General features: G+C 39.2%; 1 protein-coding gene across 1 annotated transcript in view; it reads left to right on the forward strand.

Annotated features, from left to right (window-relative positions):
• tmem198aa (transmembrane protein 198aa) overlaps positions 1 to 17,665 on the forward strand; it is a 57,993-nt gene extending 40,328 nt beyond the window's left edge. Inside the window, exons 3-7 of the mRNA XM_084725319.1 lie at positions 3,196 to 3,434; positions 4,405 to 4,617; positions 5,841 to 5,964; positions 13,451 to 13,752; positions 17,087 to 17,665. Coding sequence (XP_084581445.1) covers positions 3,196 to 3,434; positions 4,405 to 4,617; positions 5,841 to 5,964; positions 13,451 to 13,752; positions 17,087 to 17,239 — 1,031 coding nt within the window. The 3' untranslated portion in view covers positions 17,240 to 17,665. The remainder of the gene's footprint in view (positions 1 to 3,195; positions 3,435 to 4,404; positions 4,618 to 5,840; positions 5,965 to 13,450; positions 13,753 to 17,086) is intronic.
• The last annotated feature ends 6,961 nt before the right edge of the window (positions 17,666 to 24,626 follow it).

The following is a 24,626-nucleotide window of genomic DNA, read 5'->3' on the forward strand; positions in this document are numbered from 1 at the left end:
TTTATTTATAGTTACTTATTAAACAGTGTTTACAGGTATCTTTAATGTTTTACTCCATCTAACAGCCAATGAAGCAAACACACTTTAGTTCTCTTTTCTGGTTTCCTGGTGAGTTGAACCTTCTGGTCCTGTAGGGGTTGAATAAATTCGGTTATTTAAATTTACAATGATAAACACTGAGTAACATTGCACTGTTTTAATAAATGCTGCACACTGAACTTGTCTGGGTTTGGTGTTATTGATTTATTTGAGCTACAGTACTTAGCTATGATCTTCTGGCATTATTTAAAACAAAATTCTAATAGAATAAATAGTCAGAGTATAACATACATGGTGATTTATTCCACTGTTAAATATGGCCTGAAAAATCTACCAAGAAGTCTTGAAATTTGAGCCTGGAAAAATATGGAATTACAGTGTGGAATTGAAAACGTGCATGAACCCCGGGTGGGTGTAGATGCTTTGGAAATGCTCCAGTTACTCGTGTCATTCGGGCATTACAGAAGAAAAATACAGTGGCTGAATGATGCCTAAGAAAATGCACATAAATGAGGTGTAGTCACGAGGGAGGAGCGTGGACGGTGGGTTGGATGAGAGGAGGAGTATTGTTCGGCTCAGCTGTGCGATGCCTGATTACACAAAGATAACAATCTCATGTTGGTTCCCCTCGAGACAGAGTCCAGTCAGACAGAGAAAGGAGGAGATGTAGAGCAAAAAAAATAAAGGCAGACACAAACGTTAATAAACACAGAAGCAAAGGCCAAAAAGTAACTAACTGTTGGTGATTTAAGTTTTTAACGGTTTGGCATCTTTTTCCCCATGTTTTCGCTGGAGTAAAGCACATAAAAACGGAAATAAATTGGTGAGAGAGATTAAAAAAAAAAAAAAAAAGAAAGAAAAACCCAAGGACAGGAGGGAGCGCACAATGGGAAGGGAAAAAAAAGTAGGAGAGCAGCTGTTTCATTCAGCAGGCCTGATGACTAATGAATGTGGATGACCTTTTGTAATACGATGATTATCATATTTTTAAAGCACTTTCATAAAGGTTTATAGAGACAGTTTATCTGCTCTTCCCATCATCTTCCAATAAAGAAATGCCTCTGTGTGCATGTGGACACGCTGCTCCTCAGACCCCACAGGAACATGGCTGTTTATTGTTTCACCGTTCATTATTATGCATCCTCCCTATAATTTGTTATAATCGCTAATTCACTTTTATTTTAAAGAACTTCTTGTAGAACCACAGAGGAAACTACACTGTTTACTTTGCCCCAAACCACCCTCACATCACCCAGAAATCTCTCTCTCCAAACCAACCAAACTCCATGGTTGAAATCAGTAATTTTACCTCAGAGGACACAGGGGTTGCATGTCTGCCCCTTCTTCAATCTGATAGTTTGTTTGTGTCATTGTGTGACTTTGGTGAATCCGAACCGACCTTTTAAAACACCAAAGTCACAAAATAAGACTAACTAAGTAGTCGAGTCAGCAGCAAACCAGCTACTCCCTTGCTGTGCGAGTTAAAATGATTGATTTCACCTTTGGAGTTCGTTTGGTACGTACGAGACCAATATTTAGCTCATCTAACAGCGGCTCCCCACCAGAAGATGCTGTCTGACAGCCAAGTAAAGCTGTGAAAATATTCTAAATTTCGTGTACACTTGAACTAATATTGATCTTCTTTTTATGGCTCTTTTTTTAAGTGGCTAAAATACATTTTGTTGCTGACCCTGTCCACAGCAGTACATTGCTTAGCGTCCGTGCTCTCAGGGGTGTGACCTCCAACATCTACTCTAAGTAATACACCGATTATAGACAATTACCTCATACAACCCCGCTTCAAATAATCTAAATAATATCTTTATACATCAGTTGTAAGCTATTTGTCAGAACAATTATCAGGTTGTACAATCATCTATCAACTGCAGACTTAAATTGTAATTAGTTTTCAGCAAACTGATTTTTGCTCTGCTGGAATTTCCAGCGAGTAAAAGGATGTTCCAGAGTATATTAAGAACTAGAGAGAAAGAAAAAGCAAGTTATGATGGATGATGGTAAAAGTCAGGAAAAATGTTTTACAGACACACAGCCTGAAGGGTGTCTTTTGTTTTTAAATTCATATTAAACAACTATAAAGTATGAATTTTTAGTGAAACTATTAGTTCATTATCACTTTATGGCCCCAATGTGGAGCTCTTTATAACATGGGTCTCATTAGAAAATGGCTTCCAACCACTGTCATCATATTGGCTTTGTTATTGATGTTGTAAACTGATCTTGGTGTATATTTTTTGCAGTAAATGATAGTGTTGGTTGATTCAGCTTGGCATTTGTTTCATCTATATCGATCCCAGTATATTAGTCAAAAGTAGGGATGTTAATAATTAATGATTAAAAATTACTCGATTAATCGCCCGCAAAAAATTAGCTGAATAAAAATGTATTAACCGTCAATGTATGTTCTCTCACAGTTTTACACAGTTTTTTACTTTTATTCCAGAAGTTGCGGTACCTGCAGCACATTCAACATTGTTTTGTTTGGCAGAGTCATTTGTTGAGTAAGGACAGGCGGACAAGAGCATCCATTTCAAGCAAGAGCCTTATTGTTTTATTATTCTGTTTGTTTAGATTGTCTGTGCCTTACAAATTAATGTTTCACAGAACTAATGTGCCACTAGAATGGTGTGAATAAAACATAAAGCCAAACTATGCAGGGTTTTCCTTAAAAAACAATGCATGGATTCATACAGAAATAACCCCTCTCAATCATCTCCCACAAGTCACGACCCACCACAGGTGTCTGCCTGTACCTTATTTTCTCATTATTTTGCTGTCCTCGGGACACTTTGCCCACACAAAACGTCTGTATTTGACATCCTTCCATTAGAAACCAACAGAAACTGACAAATCCTACTTACTCGACCATTAAATTTATTTGTTTGTGTGTACTGTGTGCTTTTGAGTGTGTGTATATGTACTCTTTATTGCCAAAAGTCAAAAACAGAGCGTCTCTCCCTTCTCTATTACAGGCTACCAAGAATGTCTCTCATGCATTCACTGCCTGTCTTGCTGGTTCTATGTTGTCCATATGTAATAAATTAGATTTTGATTTCACAGGCTGTTCGCTCAGGCAGCATGTACATGTTTGTACGCTTGTGGTGGCCTCACAGTGGCCTGTTTCCATCTCCCCTCCAGGCTATCGATGCTTCAAGGCCGTATTGTTCCTCACAGGCCTGATGTTTGGCTCCGTGGTCATCTTCATGCTGTGCTACAAGGAGAGAGTGATGGACACTCAGCTGAGCGTAGAGGCGTCAGTGGGCATCGGCCTGGGCATCGGGACCCTGTGTGGCCTGGTGACCATGTTGGTTCGCAGCGTGGGGCTGTTTATGGTGGGCCTGCTGCTCGGCCTGCTGGTTGGAGTGGCTTCACTGGTGGTGAGCAGACACATTCGATTCTGCACTAATTACATTTATGTTCATTTGCATGCACAATCTCAAGGACAAAAACATAGACTTTAGAATAGGTACCTCAAGATAAATGATATAACTGCACATGCAAAAGATCAATGCAATGTGCTTTACGAATAAAGTATTGTACCATTCTTAACTATTTTCTTTATGCCGGAACTACTTTAGAATCGGACTTTTCTACTAGGAAGAAAGTAGTTCCTACATGAAACTGAACAACAAACAAGAAGGTCTGTGGATTATCTTGAGTAACACCTTTTTAAATGTATTTTTTCGATGCTTTGAGCACCACAAGTCGAGTGTTATTTTGTCCCATTGTATTGGAGAGAGGGCAGATATCTTTACTGCTGATATCTCCAAAAGATGGATAAACAGCCCTACAGACCAGGGGAAAAATATGTGTTATTGATTTTGAGGTGAACTGTCCCTTTCAGTGTTTTGTTTTGTTAGTCTAAAATCAAAAGATAAAAGAAAATCAGGAAATACCAATATTTTAGAGGCTAAAAATAGCATTTACTGCTATCTGTGCATGAAAAATTACATTTAATTAATCGATTATCAAAATAATAGTTGTTTTAGCACTAGCATGATCAGTTGAGTGAATTGCCAGATTCACTTACCTGACCTGACATTTTTCTTGGCCCCGGGCAAGTCTTATTGTAGAAGAAGATGGTAAGCTATAAGAAATGGGGGCCTTGCATGTTAAAGTTCACCATAATTTAACTTGAGGCGAACTCTTAGTGTGGATTTACTTTGCTGCCGTTTTGGATTCCATTCAAATCAATCTAATTTTGTGCAAATATTTGCTGTCATAAATGTCGATGTGACCAGATCCCTAATTCTGCTGATCATAACAAACAAACAATGAAAACTCTCATTTAAAAAAATACTAACTGCCAACCCTAAAATTAACCGTCCCCCCCTTTCTGTCTTGAAGGTTATGGAAGAGTTCTACCACCCCAAAACCGTCTGGGTTCCTCTGGGTATCCTCCTGGGCTCTGGGACGTTATTCGCCGTCCTCACTCTTCAGTGGCAGCGCTGCTTTGTCACCTTCTCCACCGCCACGTTCGGCTCCGCCATCATCACCGTCACCGTGGATTACTTTATAGAGCTGTTCGCCTTGGTTCACTACGTCTACGAGAGGCTCCGGGTAGGCTCGTCTGCGCGATTGTCTGCTATTATGCAAATGCATTTAATTTATTTATTTTCACCTTGAGGCATGTTTTTCCTCTGTGTGAGTGTTTGAGGGTGATCATGCCTGTGCATCATTACTGTGTCCCTCGGTTGCATTATCGAGCTGATTGCCTTAATAAGCGATTTTCATATGTATGTTTACGTAATAGAGAGAATGAGAGAAAAAAATTCTGATATCGGCCACTTTATAGAGCACTTAACACCATGATTTTAGACACTTGACCTTGGAGAACTATCTATAAAACACTGGCAGGAGATTAGGGTGTGTCTGCAGGTTGGTTTTGAGATAAAGGACTGGGCCAATAATTGATTGGGGTGTTTATCCAGGAACAGGGAGACAGAGTTGATGGTGGGCAATATGGATAAAATCTTCAATTAAAGTGTAAGCAATTTTATGTTTATTAACACAGTCAACTTACTACAAATTCAATAGGAAATCCATTCGTAGATAAAATACACAGATAGGAATGTCTGTTTTTGAGCTAATTTGGTGGATTAAAGAGGTGACAAGCCAGGGTTCATCATCGCACTAATGCAAAACCCCCGTTAATCCAATATATTGGCATAAATCAGTCCTGCACACTCACTCTCTTCCTTCATTTGATCTTGGTGATTTGTGATCTGGTGACAACAATGGCCTTAGCACATTATTTGGATCATTTTCTCACTCGTGACACAATTCTCAAATCATTTACTTTCATCTTTCATTCAATTTGTCACTGTCTGCATCTGATTTGTTGATTTGTAGTGCCAAGGTTCATCTAATTCTCACTCATTATCAAATTTTCAACGTACCTGTCAGACCTTCACTTGATTTTTTCAGAGAAAGGATGACGAGCTGTCTTCGGAAATGCCCTCTTTCACATTTGTTTGCAGAGTTTTGTTTGACTAAACCAGACTTGTGCATGCAGACACTGGGAGGTCCTGCTGGAGCCGTTGTGGTTTATGACCCGTTCGAAATGCTCTCATCCTCAGGATTCTCATTTTGCAACCAAACTGTTGGATTTTTAACATTCTCATTAGTATTTTATTGTGTGATGTGCTTTGTTGTGCAAGAATAACTCCAGGAACTCTAAATAGGTTTTGGGAAACTGACACAATTGTCAGCATTTAGGAAGTGGTTTAGCACTTTATAAAAACGAAATTATTCAACTAAAATTTTAAGTGGAATCTTTGCAGGTGGCGCCAAAGAAGCCAGTGTGCTGGTTTACTTGGGTCATCCTTGGGGTGTGGCCTGTCCTGGCCTTCCTCGGAGTGCTGATCCAATGGAAAGTCACCGCAGAGGGATTTTCTCATACAGAGGGTGAGTGATGCTGCTGCCTCACACACAAACAACCAGACTCCTTTTACCGGGTTCAAAAGCCAACTTAAGCCCTATTCACACTGGACCAGTATTATCAGGGGACCTCATGTGATTAAGAAATTTCCTTTCAGATAAGTGAAGTCTGTGTTTTACTCGAATTGACTGACAGTATCCCGCGGGCATGATGTCAAAGCTCTGTTTAACATCAGTGTTTCAGAAGCAGAGCGTCTGTTCTTCAGCAACCACATTAATAATATATTTTAAAGTTGTTTTACCAGCCTTCTGCATGTGTTAAATGCATAAATACACATTTGCACCTCATTTAGATCCAGTGACAGATGCTTTGTGGCTGTGCTTGCACTAGTTTATGTTCATTTGTATACATAGTCTCCAAGAAAATAACATAAACTGTCCAACAGGCATCTGAAGATAAGTAATAAAACTGCACATGTAACAGAATCTTTCTCCTTTTCATGCAAATTAGCTTTACGGGTAAAATATTGAGCTATTATACAGGAAAGTTGTGGTTATCCAGAGACTAAAAAAAAAATTAAACAAACTAATCCAAATCACAGAGATGCAGATTTGCACAGGACTGATATTACCACAGGACCTCTGTGTTTGGGGAAATATGGTGTGTAATTTGCAGGAGAATTTTCACTTTACAAATTACACACATAGCAGATTTTCACAGGACCAAAATCACAGGCGATGTCCACAATTATTGCAAATTACTAAAGGTCCCAGGGGTCCAGTGCTAATGGGGCTTTAAAACACAAATATTGTTGTGGTTGGAGCACCGTATTTTAGAATCACTGTTTTGTCATATCTGTTGATTTTGCTTCTTGGCAGCAAGAGGTTTATTTATTACTAAGAAATGGTGTCACATGGTGTCAATACAATGAGCACTTCAAGACATTTTGGTCAGAAGAAAATATGGAGAATATGACAACCATTTGTTTCAGGTATATTTAAATGAAGCATGACGTTTGAAATGCTCGGGGATCATGTACAAAACACAAGTGCAAGAATACAGCAACGTTCCTACAACCAGAAAAGCACAACATTTTGGAGATGTTTATCCTTAATTACACTACAATGCACAATACACTATAATCTATGAAAACCAATAATACAGAAGAAAAAGAACAGCAGCACTGACTTTATAGTTAACAGTTCTCTTTCATCAAACTTTTCCCCGTTGGAAAACATGCACATAAATAAAACTGTTAGTTTTTCAGCTGTTGACTGCCTCTTTTGCATTGGTAATATGATATTATGTAAAAATATGTAGTCACAGTTCATGTACTGGCAGCAGGGCAGAGGATTCAAATGCAGACACTTGTAGACCGCAGGTTGAATAAAGGAACTTCGTGTTACAAAAACACGCTTACCCAGCAATGTGAAGTCAATTCAAACATGTAAACAAACCCAACAGAGGTCAAAGGCGGATAAGAATCATGCAACAGGTTGCATATTTACAGACACAGGGGCAGAGAAAGGTTACAGGCATGTAGGCACAATCTACAGGGAGTTTTGCAGGTGGGTGTGGAGGTCAGATGATATTGAAAGGTAGAAACACACCAGGGACATTTTTTTTTTTGCACAATGAGAATGACAGGTTTGGGAAAGCTGCATAAAAATTCAAGCCCTGGAGGTGTTGAGAATATCTGGCTGAAGGACAGAGACAGAAAACCTGCAGCGAAGACTTTGATCTCGTCCTCGGTGAAGGATTTTAATAAAAACACTCTTGAATGCATGAAAATGTACAAACACACATTTAATGAATAATAAGTGAATTGCTTTTATCTAAATTTAGTTGCTGAAATCAGTCAGTCGGACGGGGCTTCTGCTCCAACCTGGAATCTGTGAACGCACGACGGATATGCTGAGAAACGGCCGATTTCAAGAGAGGCGGTGCTTCCCCTCACCATGTCTGATCTAATGTAGGCCACAGCCGCAAGCTTCAGGCGAAACGTTCTGTTCTGCAGCCTCAGTTTATGGTTTAGTTCAGTGAGGAGGATGAACTTTTAAACGTGTTGCACAGAGCAGCTAAAATGTCACATTACAGTATTTACCACCAGTATCACCCATGACAGAGACCATGTAAAATGAAATAAATGTGCAACTTTGTAACACTTTGTTTGAAGTGGTGTTCGTAAGACTGCTATGAGACTGTCATAACATGAAGGAGTCTGAAGGAGTTGTCATTAAGACTCATTCAGGCAATTATGTCATTTTTGATGCAGAGTTGACATTGCTTGAGATGCCTTTGTTATCACAAGTTGACATTAATCAAGCCAATAATATGTCAGACTTATAACATTAATGACATTTTTATGTCCAAATGGTACAACTTTAGTTGAGGTCAAGGGAGTTATTCCTGACACTGTTACAAAAGCATTTGACAGTGTAATAAAACGTAATGACATCTTTATGACAAGTCCAAAATGTGCCTCTTAAGGTCTGCTTAAGGTCATAACACACTTATAATGGTCTGAAGACAACCAATGTCATACCAACCACATGTGACAGTATAATGTCATGTTAACACATAAAGCTAAAGAGTTTCAGGTAACAGTTTGATAATGTTAAGTTGTCTTAAGTTGTCATATGCTGTCTTGTTTAATGTCAAGTCTTAAAACAGAGATTAATGCCTTGATAAATGTCAAATTGTCATAAGAAAGACATTAACAAGTTATGCTGTCTTGGTTAAGTTTAAGTTGTCATAACACACACATTTTGTCTTGGTTAATGTCAGGTTGTCATAACAAAGACCTTTTTATTGTAGTTAAAGTCAAGTTGTCATCATGAAGATGTTTTTGTCTTGGTTAATGTAAAGTTGTCATAACACAGACATTATGGGCTTAATTAATATCAGGTTGTCATAACATAGGCTTTATTGTCTAGGTTAATGTCAAGTTGTCACAACACAGACATTACTGTCTTGGTTAACGTCTGGTTGTCATAACACAGTCATTATTTGTTTGATAAATGTCAAGTTGTCATGACAAAGATGTTTTTGTCTTGGTTAATGTCAGGTTGTCAAAACACAGTCACTATTGGTTTGACTAATGTTGCGTTGCCATAAAAACATTTTGTCTTAGTTAATGTCGAGTTGTCATAACACAATGTCAATGTTGCATTAAAAATGACACGAGTGACCGAATGACACTTGATGGCAACTATTCTAAACATCTATATAAGACTCATACAGGTGTCATGACAAGACTATGACAGTGTCATGACAGTCTTATGCAGACCCTTTTGACTTAAGTGTTACTGCAAGTTTGAGCCAAACAAATCAATTTCCGTTTTTTAATTTCAAGTGTAATCTTGGATATTCAGTAAGCAGGTCAAGTGCACAGAATGACGACGAGGCTTGTTTCAGGATCGATCTCATAAAGGCCACTACAAGCTGGTCCTGTTTTATCAAGACTGACTAATCTATAATAATTGTATTAAAGTTTTATGAGCAGCTTTAGGAATTATAACCATTATGAGGGGAAGAGTGTGTGTGTGTGTGTGTGTGTGCGTGTGTGTGTTTGTGTGTGTGTGTGTGTGTGGGATAGTCTGAATACGCCAAACATCAGTGTTGTCAGCAGAGTGTGTTGACGAAAACATCCATTTTGAAAGCAAACCACAACACAGATGGCACGATTGCACGCACAACACACACAACTCACACACACAAACAAGCAGAGACGGAAATATTCTGCAGCGCAGTCTCTCACTCAAACACTGATTACAGAAAAACCGAAACACACACATCTCATTCATTTGTATGCAGACACACAGACTCTTACATTTGATCTTTTGCTGGCGTGTGACATGCAGAGTAGTGTCTTAGAAGAAGTCACACATGGCCTCAAATAATGGGATTAAACACCCGGCTGCCATGGCTTCCAGTCAGAGGGTGTGGGCAAAGAGATAGAAGAAGCTTTTTAGTGCTATTTTGAAAACTGTGCAACTGAGTGTGGGGGGGAAGAGACCTAGAAAGGAATAGAGACATGAAGGAAGCACAGGCAGCCTAACTATAAGAAAGGGAATCAATTCTCCAAAAATTCAAGACACACTGCTTTGTTGAAGCACAAAGAGCCTTTATTCCTCATCATGTGGCTACATTATTAAAAACTGGCCCAACAGTGAACATCATTCACTGCACCTGTTACCTTACAATTAATATACCTTATATCAAAAAAAATAATAGTAATGAGGATTTTTTTCAGGGCCCCGCATAGTAGCAAGCATAAAATGTGGAAGCATATTCCCACCTGTAAAAGCAAAATATTGTGAGTCGTAATTATGAGATAAAAGTTATAATAATGAGATAAAATGTTATAATTATGAGATAAAAAAGTCATGATGAGATACGTTATAATAATGAGATGAAAGTCAGAATTAGATGAAATGCTGTAATTATGCTAAAAATCTGAATCTGCAGTTAAAATTGCACAGATATTAGGTGTCAGCTTTATGAGATAAAAAGTCAGAATTAAGGGATAAAAGAATATAAGAAGTCTGTTTTGTCTTATAACTGCAACTTTTGTCTCATAATCGACTTTTATCTAATATTTATGACTTCTCATGTGGATTTTCTTTTCCTTTTACAGGTGGAAATGGGATTGCATGAAAATAATAATACTGAAGTAACAAAATAGTAATGGGAAAAGAAAACACCATTTTTACATTTCTGTATCTCCTGCGTATGTGGAGTGCATTTCATGCCTATTGCCGTAGAAGCAGCCTGTGATTGGGAATATAAATGGGAATATAAATGAAGGACACAACGCGGGGGAAGCTCTAGCAAGAGAACTATAAATGTTATTGCGGTTCCTGCTGCTTTGCGATAAGAGCCAGGTCAGTAAGGGTCATTATCATATAGAAACTACTTTGAAATGACCCCGACAGCATGCAATCTTAAATGTAATTTACAAAACGTTTTTTTTTTACAACTGCTGAAAACATCCCTCATATTGTGAAGCACTGTATTTACAGAGGAACGAGGACGGGGGAAAGGAGAGGGCAGGTGTGTTGGGGGAAGGGCAGGGGCAGGGGAGGGGGATAAACTGGGGCACAATGGGTAAGCAGGGCACTGGAGTGGAGCAGTAAGGAAAATCGTGTGTCTGTCAGCTGATTGAATAGCATGCAGGACACGGGCATGAATGAATTAGCTTGCACATGTTCTTCTTCTTTTTTTTGCCTGCATGTGTTGACAATGATAGAACACACACACACACACACACACACACACACACACACACACACACACACACACACACACACTTGTACACTAGTAGGGCCTTGTTCCACCAACTTTGCTCTGGTTCTTGACACGTTTCTGTTCAAGATCCTTTGAACCTTGGTGCTGTCTAGTGAATTTGGCCACAATTTCACCAGTTTTAAGTGGAATCATTGTAATCAAGTAAACCTGCTATTATTTGGTTCCAGCTGGGAACCAGCTTTTCAGGTTCTGGCCCAGTTTATTTTTGGTTGAAAATTCAAAATTATGTGCTTGAACCGGTTATGGGGCCAGTTCCATGCTGGTGGAAAAGGCATACGGGGTGCTATCCAGAACCTTTCCGCCTTCTAAGAGTACTAACAAGAACCCACCTAAGGGTTTCTACCAAGAACCTTTTTATATTTTAAGGGTTTCATCTAGAATGCACCCCTGGGGGTTCTACTGAAAAACCCTTCTATATTACGGTGCAAAGAACCCTCAATTAACCCTTAATGATAGAGTTCTTCAAGGATTTCAGGGGTTCTTTGGATGAAATGGAACCCTTAGTCTTACAAAGAACCCTTGATGAACCCTGTCTTCAAAGAAAGGTTCTTCAAAAGCAAAGGATTCTGGGTAGAAGCTTCAGAGAGAACTATTTTGGAACCTTATTTCCAAGGGTTTCTCAAACAGCCTCTTTAGAAAAATGTCCTCCCTCCCAAGGTCTAAAGCTGAGTGGTCCTCACAAAGATAGGCATATAATGACACACACATGCACACACACACACACACACACACACACACACACACACACACACACACAGTAGGTTGTATCCAGAGGGGCCTGAGGTGGGGTGAGCAGAGGAAAAGAAAAGGGGGGTATCATTAAGCAGTTTCCCTGGCAGATGGTGCCTCGTTAGCTGTCCGCCCGCACAAAGCAACAACAATAGACCTCATAACACTTCCACACCCACACACGCGCGCATACACACGGTAACTATGACGCATACAGTACATCTTGTCTTCGTAAAGTTCAGCGGGGTCCTTGTGCTTGTGGCAACATTTTGACCGCACATAATAAACATGAAACGGATCCCTGACACAAAATGCTTTACAAACACATGTGCCCGAAAATGGACAGCGAGACAGGATGGAGTTTGGACATTCTTTTCTGGAGAAGGGTGTGGAAATAACACGAACACTCTCACCCACTCACAATATGTCAGGAGACTGAGCAGCTCAGTATGAGTACATGCTGCAAGGAAAATTATCTGTCTACCAACTGACTGACTAGAGTGAAGGAAATGATGAAATGGACATTGTGGGTTTTTTTTCCTTCATTTTCTTTTTTAACTTGTACTTACAATAACCCCCTAGAGATCGTTCACCATCAGCATTTAAAAGCTAATTATAATATTCCAAAAACTCCCATCTGATTGAGGGCTTCTCTTATTTCTCTAGTCAGCTGGTGTGGTTTAAATTTGGTTGCTCCGTTTTCTTTAACAAAATGTTGCATTGATTGCTAGCTAGCTAAAAAGTGTACTAATGCTACATTTTTTCCTAACTAGCTAAAAAAAAAAAGTTTTTTAGTTATATTGTTTGCTAGCTAGCTATAAAAGTTAAATACAATACATTACATTACAACTAGTTAAAAAGTTAACAAAACATAATACATGAACATGTTTGCTAGCTAGCTAAAAAGATAAACAAACAAAACATTAGATTGTTTGCTAGCTAGCTAAAAAGCTAACTAAATGTTACATTACATTGCCGAGTTACCTAAAAAGTTGATTTAGCGTTGCATTGTTTGTCAGCTAGCTAAAAAGTTAGTTAGCCTAGTTAGCATGCTCATGATGGCTCAGCAGAGAAGCTCCAATTTCTCCTGTAAGAAACACTTGTTGGTCAAATTATCAACTGAAATGAAAGAACAAAGAGCCACATTTTTAAATTCAATTGAAAGGCAGTAATTATAAAAGTTAACCACAACTGTGCGTTTAAAGTTAATATTGAATTGGCTTAGAGTAAATATTAAACTATGGTTTAAATCTATTTTTTCTTATTTAAACTAGTTTAAATGTTTGGTACAACATAATTTTGAAGTTCTGATTCAATTGTTTTTAAAATTGTGCAGTTTTATTTGTATAAAATCTGCATTGTTCTGTCTTTATCATCCGTCTTTATCTCACTCACTTGTGATTATCTATTGCTCCCACTTTCTCTTTTTTCCTTTCCACACATTATCATACCTGTGTCTTATTTCGTCTCCAGTGGTTTTGAGTCGACAGCAGCGGAGGGTCCAGCTCATGCGGATCCGGCAGCGGGAAGAGAGGCTGAAAAAGGAGAAGGAGAACAAGAAGAAGAAAAAAAGGCAGAACCAGAAGACCAGCCACAAGCAGAAAGCCCACACCCATCACCACCACCACCAGCAGTACCACCACCCAGCCGCATCCCACCCTCATCACCAAGCCCAGAGCTCTCAGCCGCCTAAAGTCCCCCCTCCTCAGACTGAACCCGGCTACCACCGCAAGGCCAACCCTAAAAGACGCTTTGACGGAGACGTGCTGTCCCCGGTAAGAAACAGTATAGACTCCTTATTCTTAATATGAAACGAAGCTGAGATTCTATAGGTCAAAATCTCAGGCTTTCAAAAAACATTTCAAGAAATAATAAAAAAAGCTCTCCAGTAATATTTCCAATGTTTTTATTTTATGCGCTAATTTACTTAAAACAAATTAGAATATGTGGCTTTCCTAAGAAAACACTCAAAAAATAGTCAAGCTAGCTAAATTTATGAATCAGTAAGGTTAAACACTGTCCAAATTGTATTTAATATATGAAATGTGTGGCACTTTGCACCATGCATTATGAACACTGAACGTTATCCTACAAAACATGATAAAAACTCACTAAATGCACTATCTTTGTAGACCGAGCAGGATCACAGTGTCCGCAGGTAAACAATGTCACGTATGACATTATAACGTTAACTGCCGCACAGTGTGGCTAATGTTAGCAATGCTAGGCCTAGCAGCCTCGTCTCCTCACAGGTTAATGTCCATATGCCCGTGCTGAATGTCGTTACGTATTGGTCTGGTCGAGTTTTTAGATGCTAGTTTATTCTGACACAACCTACATACATCCTTATTTTCATTTCCAGTTCAAAAACGCTGCTGGTTTTACAGGACATCGGCCCCACTTTGTCCACCTTGCTAGATTACAACATCTGGCCATTAGTGCAAGAAGAGGTTGCGCTAATGGCTGTGGTTGTGCTGGGCAGCTTCCAGGTGTGAATGTGATCATGGTGTTCCTGCAAAAGAGAGCCTCACTCTCAGCGAACCTACCCTGAATAAATAAAGGTTTAAAAAAAACGGAGCAGGGGCTGCTGCCTGCTGGAGCTGTAGCCACAGCTAGTGGTGTTCAGCTGCGTAACATCTTAGGGGCAACAGTTAATCTGCATTGTACATTAATAAAATATTAATAATTAGTTTATCTGACAGTAATTAACATTTCTGGTGCCAGCTAGTGAGGATTGCAGCGTTTAGGCCTAATCATTTAGTCCACTTATAGCTCACATCCATAACATGCAGCCACCAGAAATTATTTTTCTTTTTAAAGGGATAGATTGGATTATTTTGAAGTTGGGTTGTATGTGGTATGTAACAATAGGCAATGTAGTACCCACAGTAAATACCAGTCAACATCACTCCAGTTTGGAGAAGCAGAGAAGAGAACCAGCACAGAGGCTAAATTATGAACTGGTGTGGACGGGATCTGCAGCAAAACGGATTTTACCCACCCTACAAAAGGCCCAATCAATATCAGTCTAAGGGGAAGCTATATTTAGAATATTTTAACCACTTTACTTCGATGTCAAACAGCCTTATAAGCCAAATATTGCACTCTCTCCCTCAACCAGTTTCCTTGGGCAAAAACAGTAATTTTACCTCGCAGAACATGAGAGTTGCTGTTCTATGGCTGCCTCAGTCTGGAAGTTTGTTTGTGTTATTGTGTGACTTCAGTGAATCTGAACTTACCTTTTAAAACACCAAAGTCACTCAACAGGAGTCCCGTTGCTCTGGAGAGAGCGATACTGCCTCATTATAATGGCAGTTTCCTATCAGAAAAGTCTGTTTGACAGCAAAGTAAAGTGGTTAAAATATTCTAAATATAGCATCCATTTAAACTGATATTGATTCTTGTAAGTAGGCTTTTTTTCTGTGGCTAAACTACACTTTGCTGCTGACTCTGTCCACAGCAGTTCATTGCTCAGTGCCCTTCACTGGTACTCCTGCTGCTTCCCTAAACCGGGGATGTCCTGACCGCCATCTATGTTTAGACTACGGACAAGGACCTCATACAAACCAGCTTCAAATTATCCAAACTATCCCTTTAAATCAGTTTCTTTGGGCATTTTCTGTATTTCACTTTTATAGTCCGTACTTTACTATTTTATTATGCTTTTTCACTTTCTTTGCCAAGAGTTAGATGAGAAGATTGAAACCACTCTTGTCTTCATTTTCATAATGAACCTGTTGCCAGCAGCCAGTTAGCTTATTTTAGCGTGAGGACTGGAAAAAAAAAAACTACCCTGGCTCTGTGTAATGGTAACAAAATCCACCTACCAATGTTTTACCAGGGTGGATGTGTGGGACTACTTCTTGGCAAGGAACAGCAACTTCCTGATGTCTGGTTGTCTCAGTCGGGTTGCCGGGCAACCAGTGGAGACTTCAGGAATTCACTGCTCCCTGCCAAGAAAAAGTACAGCAGTAAAACTACAAATTTAAATTTTTTACAGTTTTGTTTTGCACACAAAAACAAATTAATGTCACTTTGAGCTTTAGTTGGTAGGTGGATGATGTTTGAAACTGAGCTGTTCCCCTCTTTTTTTTCACTGTTTCTGCTCCAGTTTCATATTGATCAGACAGATACAGGAATGGTATTGATCCTCTTATCCAACTCCTGGCAAGAAAGCCAATACGCATAATTTCAAAAATGTTAAACATTTCCATGAAAGGAACACTTAACCCCAAAATCAAAAATACACATTTTTCCTCTGGCCTGTAGCGCTATTTGTCCATCTAGATTGTCTAGGTGTGAATTGCAGAGTTTTGGAGATATATAGGAACTACGCTCTTTCTATTAGAAAGAAAGAAAGAAGTAACCTGACTAGAAGTTCCAGTCAATTCTACTGTAGAAAGACAGTAGTTCCTTTATGAAACTGCTCAGAACAAGGTCTGTGGATTACTTTGAGTAGCCGGGTCATGATTTCTGGACAGAGACACTGCTGTTGAATAATTTAAATGTATTTTTTGTGTGTTTCAAGCACCACAGGCTGAGTTCTGTTATATTCAAGAGAAGTGTTATGGGTGATACATCGTATGACACTGTGTCACTGCACACACGGTGGCGTGTTTTAGCCCTAAACCTTTATGTGAGGTTCTGGGTAGAACTCGCTGAAAGTGTTCCTTAATCTACCAGGAAACCAAAAAGAGTTCCTCTCTGGGGACAAGCCAAAGAACCCTTTACGGTTCTAGTTAGCACCTTTATTTCTAAGTGTGTCAGAGGAAAATATGTAGTTTTGGGGCGAACTGTCCCTTTAACAAAGGTTGTACATGAGTGTTTGCTTTGACGACTGCTGTTTGTGCCATTTTATGAACATTATTTTCCATCAACTGAATTTCAAAGTAAACAGCTTAGTGGTTGGTTTTAGATCAAACATGTTGCCAAGCCAAAAAATTACATTATACACAATATATGCAATATAATATAAAGGAAGTAATAAACAATAAAAGTGAAATAGAATTTTAAAAAGTATAATAAACCTTACATTTAAATATTATTTGTAGCATGATTTTTGGAAAAATATATTCCCTCTCTAACCCCGTCTCATCTGTGTGTCCACAGAGCTACATCAGGAGTTTCAGGGACCGACAGACAGACAGACGAGCGTACTCCCACAGTCGAATGATGAGCCGCTCCCGGATGGGCGAACTCGACTATGACTGCGGCTCCCAAGTGCCCCTCACGGCCCCCAGCGGACCCCCGGTTCGCATCTGAGACGGCCAAATGCACACGAGGACGTCAAAACAACAAACACACAATCGCTACTTCAAACCTCTTTGGGACAGAAAACCTAACCTGACCGTGCCAACCTAATCAACTGCCTATTAACCCAACAGGAACTCAGTATGTCCCGACAGTGGTCCCGCACTGGTTCTCTCCCCTCAGACCACTCAGAGGTCTTATTTATTTGGCCATTTCGGTCCTGTTCTGTTCTCTTCGAATGTCAAGACGCAAGAGCAGAGCCTCCTGACTGCTGTTGAAGGCGATGTGGTCAAATGTCAGACATCGTGAGTCATCACACGCCGGATTTGACTTCAAACCTCCTCTGTTACTGTGGAAAATGGACCTGTCTGCCAAGGAGTTAATTCAAGTATCTCGGAACATTTGATTTAAAGTTTATTTTGGCTGCTTCAAGCCATAACAAGTCGTTTCCGGTGGGATTGCAGTGAGGAAGCAATCAAAACACTAATTTCTGCGCAGGAGGGCTGCAACATTTCAGATAAAAATGCATCACACGGCTTTCATGGAGTCGAGGTAGTGCTACCTTCAATAAACCTTCAGCAGCATCTGTGCCACGAGGGCAATTAAAGGAGGAAACGCTCAGAGGAAAATGATAGAAAAACAAGACTGAGACAGAAAGGCAGCTCTTCTTCGTCACTTTCTGCGTTGAAAAGGTCACAGCGTGTGAAGCGAGGTGTTCATGAAGTCGACCTGTTATCTTCACTAGCAGCCTGTGAATCCAGACAAAGTCTCCTGCTGCTTCGAAATGCAGGACGGGGACTGATATTAGGTGTGCAGACAGTTTTTATCGTATTTCCACCCATGAACACTCCACGTATCATTGCCTACACTGCTGTCATTTTCCAAGAAGAATGTGCATTACATCCCATCACTCTTCCCTCTGCCCTCAATCGTTTTAACCGCTGACCTGAGCAGGAGACACATCCATCTTCCTCCTTCTTCTTTGTAGTGAATTTAAAACATTTTGTAAGCTACTGTACGTAACGTGCTTCTCCTCCTCTTATCCCAAAAACAACCTACCTTTGCAGAATTCGTTAGCTGTCTAAATATGCCGTTAAGACGAGAAAACTGCTGTCTGATACTGGTCGTACTGGAATTTGACTGCTGAAATCTGTTTGAGAGTTCGGAGGGGACAATACATGACAGTGAAAATGTTAAATATAGTGTGTTTGTGTGTGTGAGTGGACATGTGAGCCCTGTGGCAAGTGATGGATTGTACCAAATATTGGCAAAGGAGAGGGGGATTCATTGTAATGTATGTAAAACATACTGTATCTTTCCCCCTCTTTTTTTAACAATAAACTGGTTTAAAAATGTGAATATTTTAGTTTGGATGAAGTATGAAACGATAAAAAGGAGGAGGCTTGAAATGAAGATAATCTTCTGTAAATGATAAGACATGATGGAAAGATGGATTTGCAAGTGGCGCCCTCTAATGTTTACTACTGGACCTTTTTTTCTAGACTTACTGTTTATGTGTGCATACTGTATGTTTGTGTGTACATGCATTTGTGTGTGATTTGCTTTTAAATTCAAACGTGCTATTGATATTGTTGTAATGAACATCCCCAGAGGTGAAGGAGTTAGATTTGTATAGAAAGTATTTTTAGCACAAAGGAAGTATTTTTGTTTTAGTTTAACCTTTTTGGAATTGAGATACTGCAGTTCACCACAATACACACCAACACTATCAGTGTTACAGCCCCCGCTAGAGCCTGACTGATACTGAAGTTTAAATGAGTAGAGGGTCAAAAACATTTTGACATCAATATCTTGGCTGATATATGTGTAACACATACATAAACATATTTTTTGCAGTGATCCCTTAAATGTGGTTATCAAACACTTACTGGAGGCAGGATACTTCACTGTTTAAAGTGACAGGTCACTGAAAAAGTAAACTTTCTTATTAATGATTGATGATTTTAATAATTCTGAATAACTAAAACACAAATGGCACAAAATAAACTTGAACTAAAAAAGAGAAGGGATACATAATGTACGTAAAATGCTGCCTATAAAGCTAAAATGACTGATTTAGGAGAGCTGGTCACATTCACAAATTCTCCCGTGTTTTAAATTTTTTGTAAATGAACACTTCCTGACATGAAGGGGGAGGAAGCGAAGCCTTATATGGTATTTATGGAGTGTTGAAGTTACAAAAGTTTGCTGAATCTGACGTTGCATGTTCATATGAATCCACAGCACCAAAAAAGTAAGAGAAATTTAAGATAAGAATATGAAAATGTTCATGCATGAGGCCTAATCTTCTGTAAAAAATAAAATAAACATGTTTTCATGTCAGTGCCTATCAGACAACATACACACCGATACTGATATAGATAATATGTAAAATTTGATAAGACAGTATTGCTATAAAAATATCAGTCGGGCTCTAGTTCCCACTGAGACTAAAGAGTCACGGATAAAAGACCAAAACACACAAAAGTGAAGAAATATACTGAAATTCAACAGCAAAACACATTTTAGCCACTTTGATTGTGGGTTTTTTTTGTAATACTTTGAAGATTTTTACTTTTTCTTCTGTCTAGATAAACAAAAACATTCCTCAGTACTGTACTTAAACACTTAATGTCTGATGGGACGGGATGTGCTCGGCACTGGAGGACCAATCATTTTCACCTTAACCCGTTACTGCATGAAGATCCTTGTGTAACTGTTTCCAAAGTGTCGGTGTATCACTGTTGTCATGTGAAAACCTCAGATTTCCAGTTACGTTCATTTGTCCCCGGGGTGCAGAGGGACGTCAGTCTGAAGTGTGTTTCCATATCAACAGAAAACAATGATAATCTTACTGTTTTGTTAATTAAGAAACAGATTTTTAGTACATGAATCTTGTGAGGACCAACTGAAGCCTGTTTGGCCACGCTGATGATGTCCAACTAAAGGATTCTTCTGTCTTTCTCTCCTCTTCTCTTCTTCTCTTCTTTTCTCTGTTTACACTGTCCAGGTAAAGGGCTTTGAAAAGGCATTTAAATAATTTCCCTCCTCTCGACATGCTGTACGCTAAAGTCACCTTCTGTTCTGCTGTATCAGTGTTACTCCTGTCATGTTTTGCAGTAGTGGCTGTTAAAGTGTTATTCTGGGTTTTGCTTAAACTTCAGTCCTGTTTTTGTCTTCTTTTGTGGTTTTTACTGTAGTGCGCTCACTGTCTTTACATTTTGGAAATGAACGAAATGAGAATTCAAAACATTAGCCCCTAATTCTGGGACAAACTGGATTATTATTATTACTGAATTGTCAATTATTTTGTTTGTTTTTAATATTTTCTTTCATTGCCCATCACTGCTGAACATATGTTGGGGAAACACATGTAGATATCAAACTGTAAATAATTTTTAAATGTACAAATGTTTTGTTTTCATTTTCATGTTTACACCATGATCGCTTATGTAATTTATCCAGCTGATTGTTTTCTAATGGAGTAGATATGTTTTATATTGTGTTACCACCAGTTGGTTTAATCTGGCCGGGTGGTGGATGCACTTTCATCTTTCTTATCCCGGCGTGTTTCAACATGTGATGTTGAAAATCGGCGAACAAACTGAGCCTTGACATCAGTAATTCAATAATTGCTTCTCAAGCAATTCATTTTCATACCACCCTGTTTAAAATTGTGCAAATCGCCTGGTCATTATTATTATTATTATTATTATCATTATTATTATTATTATTATTATTATTGAGCATGAATTTATATGGACCTAAAAATATGATAAACATTGTGAGTCTACAATCTAATTGTCCTGTTGTCTCTGTTGTTCCTACACACTCATTTGTGTATTCAGAGGTGCTTTCATGAGTACAAATACCAAATATTCAGAAGCACAGCCTCACACACACACACACACACACACACACACACAGACAATTCAGAGCACTGACCAGGTTATTTTTTAACTGTAAAAACTGTAAAATGTACAGCTGAGTGTGTATGTTGGTCACATTTCTTCAAAGAATATCGAATGTCTATCACGATTGTTTATTATGTGTTCATGTTGTAAGTATGTACTATTAACTTATACACAGTGTTGGGACTAACGCGTTACTGTAACGCCGTTATTTTTTGCAGTAACTAGTAATCTAACGCTTATTTTATCTACTGCCCAAAATAGAAATTCAACCCTGTTGAAACACCTACAGAAACAACATGCTGCGACGAAGCTAACTAGTAGCTAAGAGTACAGACACAGACTGTGATGCCACTTCACCTCCACCACCTCAGCAACAGCGGCTGGATTTGAACCGAGGGACTGACTGCTCCTGCTAACCAGGAAAAAGTTGATAAAGCCATTGCAAGATATGTTGTAGAAGACATGCAGCCAATTTCTATTGTGGAGTCGCCCGCTTTCAGGAAGCTAGTTAGCATGATACCGGGCGTCACACGGCAAATAGGGAAACATTTTTTCTAAGTACCTGGAGCGCGAATACGCAAAAATGGAAACCGAGCTAAAGAAAACTTAACTTAAAACTTAATGGGAGACCTTTTTTTCGTAGTAACTAAAAAGTTACTTTTCACAGTACTGTGTTAACTTTTGATGTAAGTAATCAGTAAAGTAACTGAGTTACTTTTGAAATAAAGTAACTAGTAACGGTAACTAGTTACTGGTTTTCAGTAACTAGCACAACACTGCTTATACAGTGTTCCTAAAACTTTTTATACCGCATTCAACCTCAGAAAATATTGAATTCTCCAAGTACCACCTGTTTTGTGCAATTTGGTGATGGCTGTGTAAAATTCACTGGCTCTTCTTAAGTTTGCCATCATCCACATCATTTTCAGTGCAGCAGCTTCAAATAATCTCCTCCTGATCTGCATTTCTCTTTGTAATAGTTCCCGTTTGGAATCACGATTGCAGTGTTTTTGAAGTATTCATTATTAGTCTCTTCATTTTGCCTCCGCTTACTATCCTGCCATCATGGATGACATATGATGCGTGCTGCATGCATGTTTGTGACTCTGTTGATTTTGAGATAAAAATACACTAAAGTCAAAACTTATTTTAACTTATATTTCAGTTACCTCATATTTTGTTTTAGAAAGACTACACACCCAACAATCGTGTAAGTGACATGACTCTAAATCTATCGTTAGCTGCTAAAGCGAAGGTGAGCAGGTTTTCATATGGAGTCACACAAGCAAAAGGTCTTGCTCGTTCTTTTGCTTCACAGCTGATTAAAGGTCCAGGAGTTGCTGGATAAAACACTGTGAGACAAAAGATGTAGTTCACTGAGCAACTGCTATGCTAAACTAAACCAAACTACGATAAACCTGTCACAAAAAGCAATTTACCTTTTATCCTTTTTCCTTTTATCAACCAGAAAGATAAAGAATGAAAAAGATCCGTTGCACCTGTGACTACATCCTAGTACAAAAACACTCGGGCATCATAGCTTCAGCAGCTAACGCTAGCTTTTGGAGGGAGAAAGTCATGACACTAACACGACCGTTGGCTGTGTAGTCTTTCTAATTATGTATCTCCACAGTCTGATACTTAACCAGTTTTATAACAAACTGAGGTCTGTAAAGTTATCTTTTAAACTGACAAACATCATATGCATAATTTGTGGTACAATTCAAACAGGGTCAGAATCTTATTTGTCTCTCGCCGTTGACCACCAGACATATTTTTTCTGAAGTAAGGTCCTGTGGTGGTCGACCAGAAGAAGAGGGACTTTGGCTCTCTATGTGGGACACTAGCACTTACTTGGAACCAGAGGAACACTGGACCGCTGGGAGGAGTTTTCAGGCATAGGGCAGGGGGAGCCTGACCGGTGAACGCTGGTGTGGAGTGTCGCCGTAATGAGCACCAGACCCAGAGCTGGGCGAGCGGGCAAATGAACAGACTAAGTAGCCACTGAAGCCACCGGCACACTGCTGCTAACTGTGCCGTAGCTGCCTCGAAGACGGATGGAGGCCAGTTTCACCACAGAAAAACATTAACAAGATGATTTATAGCAGGTCCGACCAGGACCCGGACTCCAGGGACTGCAAAAACACTGTCGGTTCAGGCGGGGACAGGAGGCGTAAAGTGGTTGAGGAGTGGGTGTGCAGCAAGTTAATTAGTAATTATACATCATCCATCATGTTGGTAAGTCTGTGAGCATTTGTTTTTGGGAAGTTGGAAATTATTTATTCCTTTGTTTTGAATGTGTGTGTGACAAAAATGTTCCATTGGTGGTTTTTCGGACACATTCAGGGTCATTAGCGCTTTTACCATTAGCATTTAACAGGCGGCCAACTTTGTGCCCCAAAAGTCCACCCATCCATTATCCGTAATTGCTTATCCTGAAGGGTTGCGGGGGGGCTGGAGCCTATCCCAGCTGACACTGGGCGAGAGGCGGGGTACACCCTGGACAAGTCACCAGTTCATCGCATGGCTGACATATATTTAAACAATTAAATTTTATATTATAAATATGGAACAACTAGTCAACTAATGGCTTGAACTAACAACTACTAGTCAACTAGGAAAATCTTAAGTCTGGGGCAGCCCTGAAGGCATCTCTATCATGATTGTTTATGTAATGTTATACAACTGCGTGTTTAAAATTTATATTATTGGCCAACATCTTGTTATCAGATTTTTTAAACTTCCTTGTATCAATATTAGTATCTGCCTCAAAACAACAGTATCCATGAGGAAATAAAATTTTTTTCTTATTAGTGCAGTATTGCTTACTGCTCTGCAGCCAAAATAAATAACACGAGTTTGAAATAACACATGAAAAACAAAGCATCCGGAGCTCATCTTCATAATGCTTCTCTTCCATGAACACCTCATAAGTGCACTGATGTGGTCTGACAGCAGGTTTCAGGCTACATTTGCATCGCAGCTTAATAACAAACAGCAGAGCAGCAGTTATGTAAGAACAAATGGTATAACTTGTACACTGAGTGTCAAATACAAATCTAATGAGGATATCAGAAGTGTTTTCTACAAAAACAGCTCTAAGCAGCACGAACGGGGAACTGCATGTAACAATTAAAATTATTTTTACGACCGAATGCCTACAACATGTTCTTCCAGCAGCTGATAGAGGAGAGGTCACAGAGTTAAACTTGATTTCATCCGAAGGAAATAGAACGCATGCTGCCCTCTTTTATTGACCTGTAATGATTGGGAAGCGGTTGGCGTTGACAGCAGTTGCGAAGAAACACCAAAGGAGGCAGAAAGTTCCACTAATTCCTGGCAAAAGCCATGAAATGACTTCCTCTCACATCGATTTTCTCTGTGCTTCTTTCTTTATTCTGCCTAATTATCTCTGGCTGAATCTGCCTCTTGTTTCTTTGCTGCTGCATCTCTAAATATCCTTTTCATTATATTTGTACCCTCTC

Source organism: Lutjanus erythropterus, chromosome 8 (genome assembly GCF_056507025.1).
Source record: "Lutjanus erythropterus isolate fLutEry1 chromosome 8, fLutEry1.hap2, whole genome shotgun sequence".
In the NCBI taxonomy this organism is placed as follows: Eukaryota; Metazoa; Chordata; class Actinopteri; order Lutjaniformes; family Lutjanidae; genus Lutjanus; species Lutjanus erythropterus.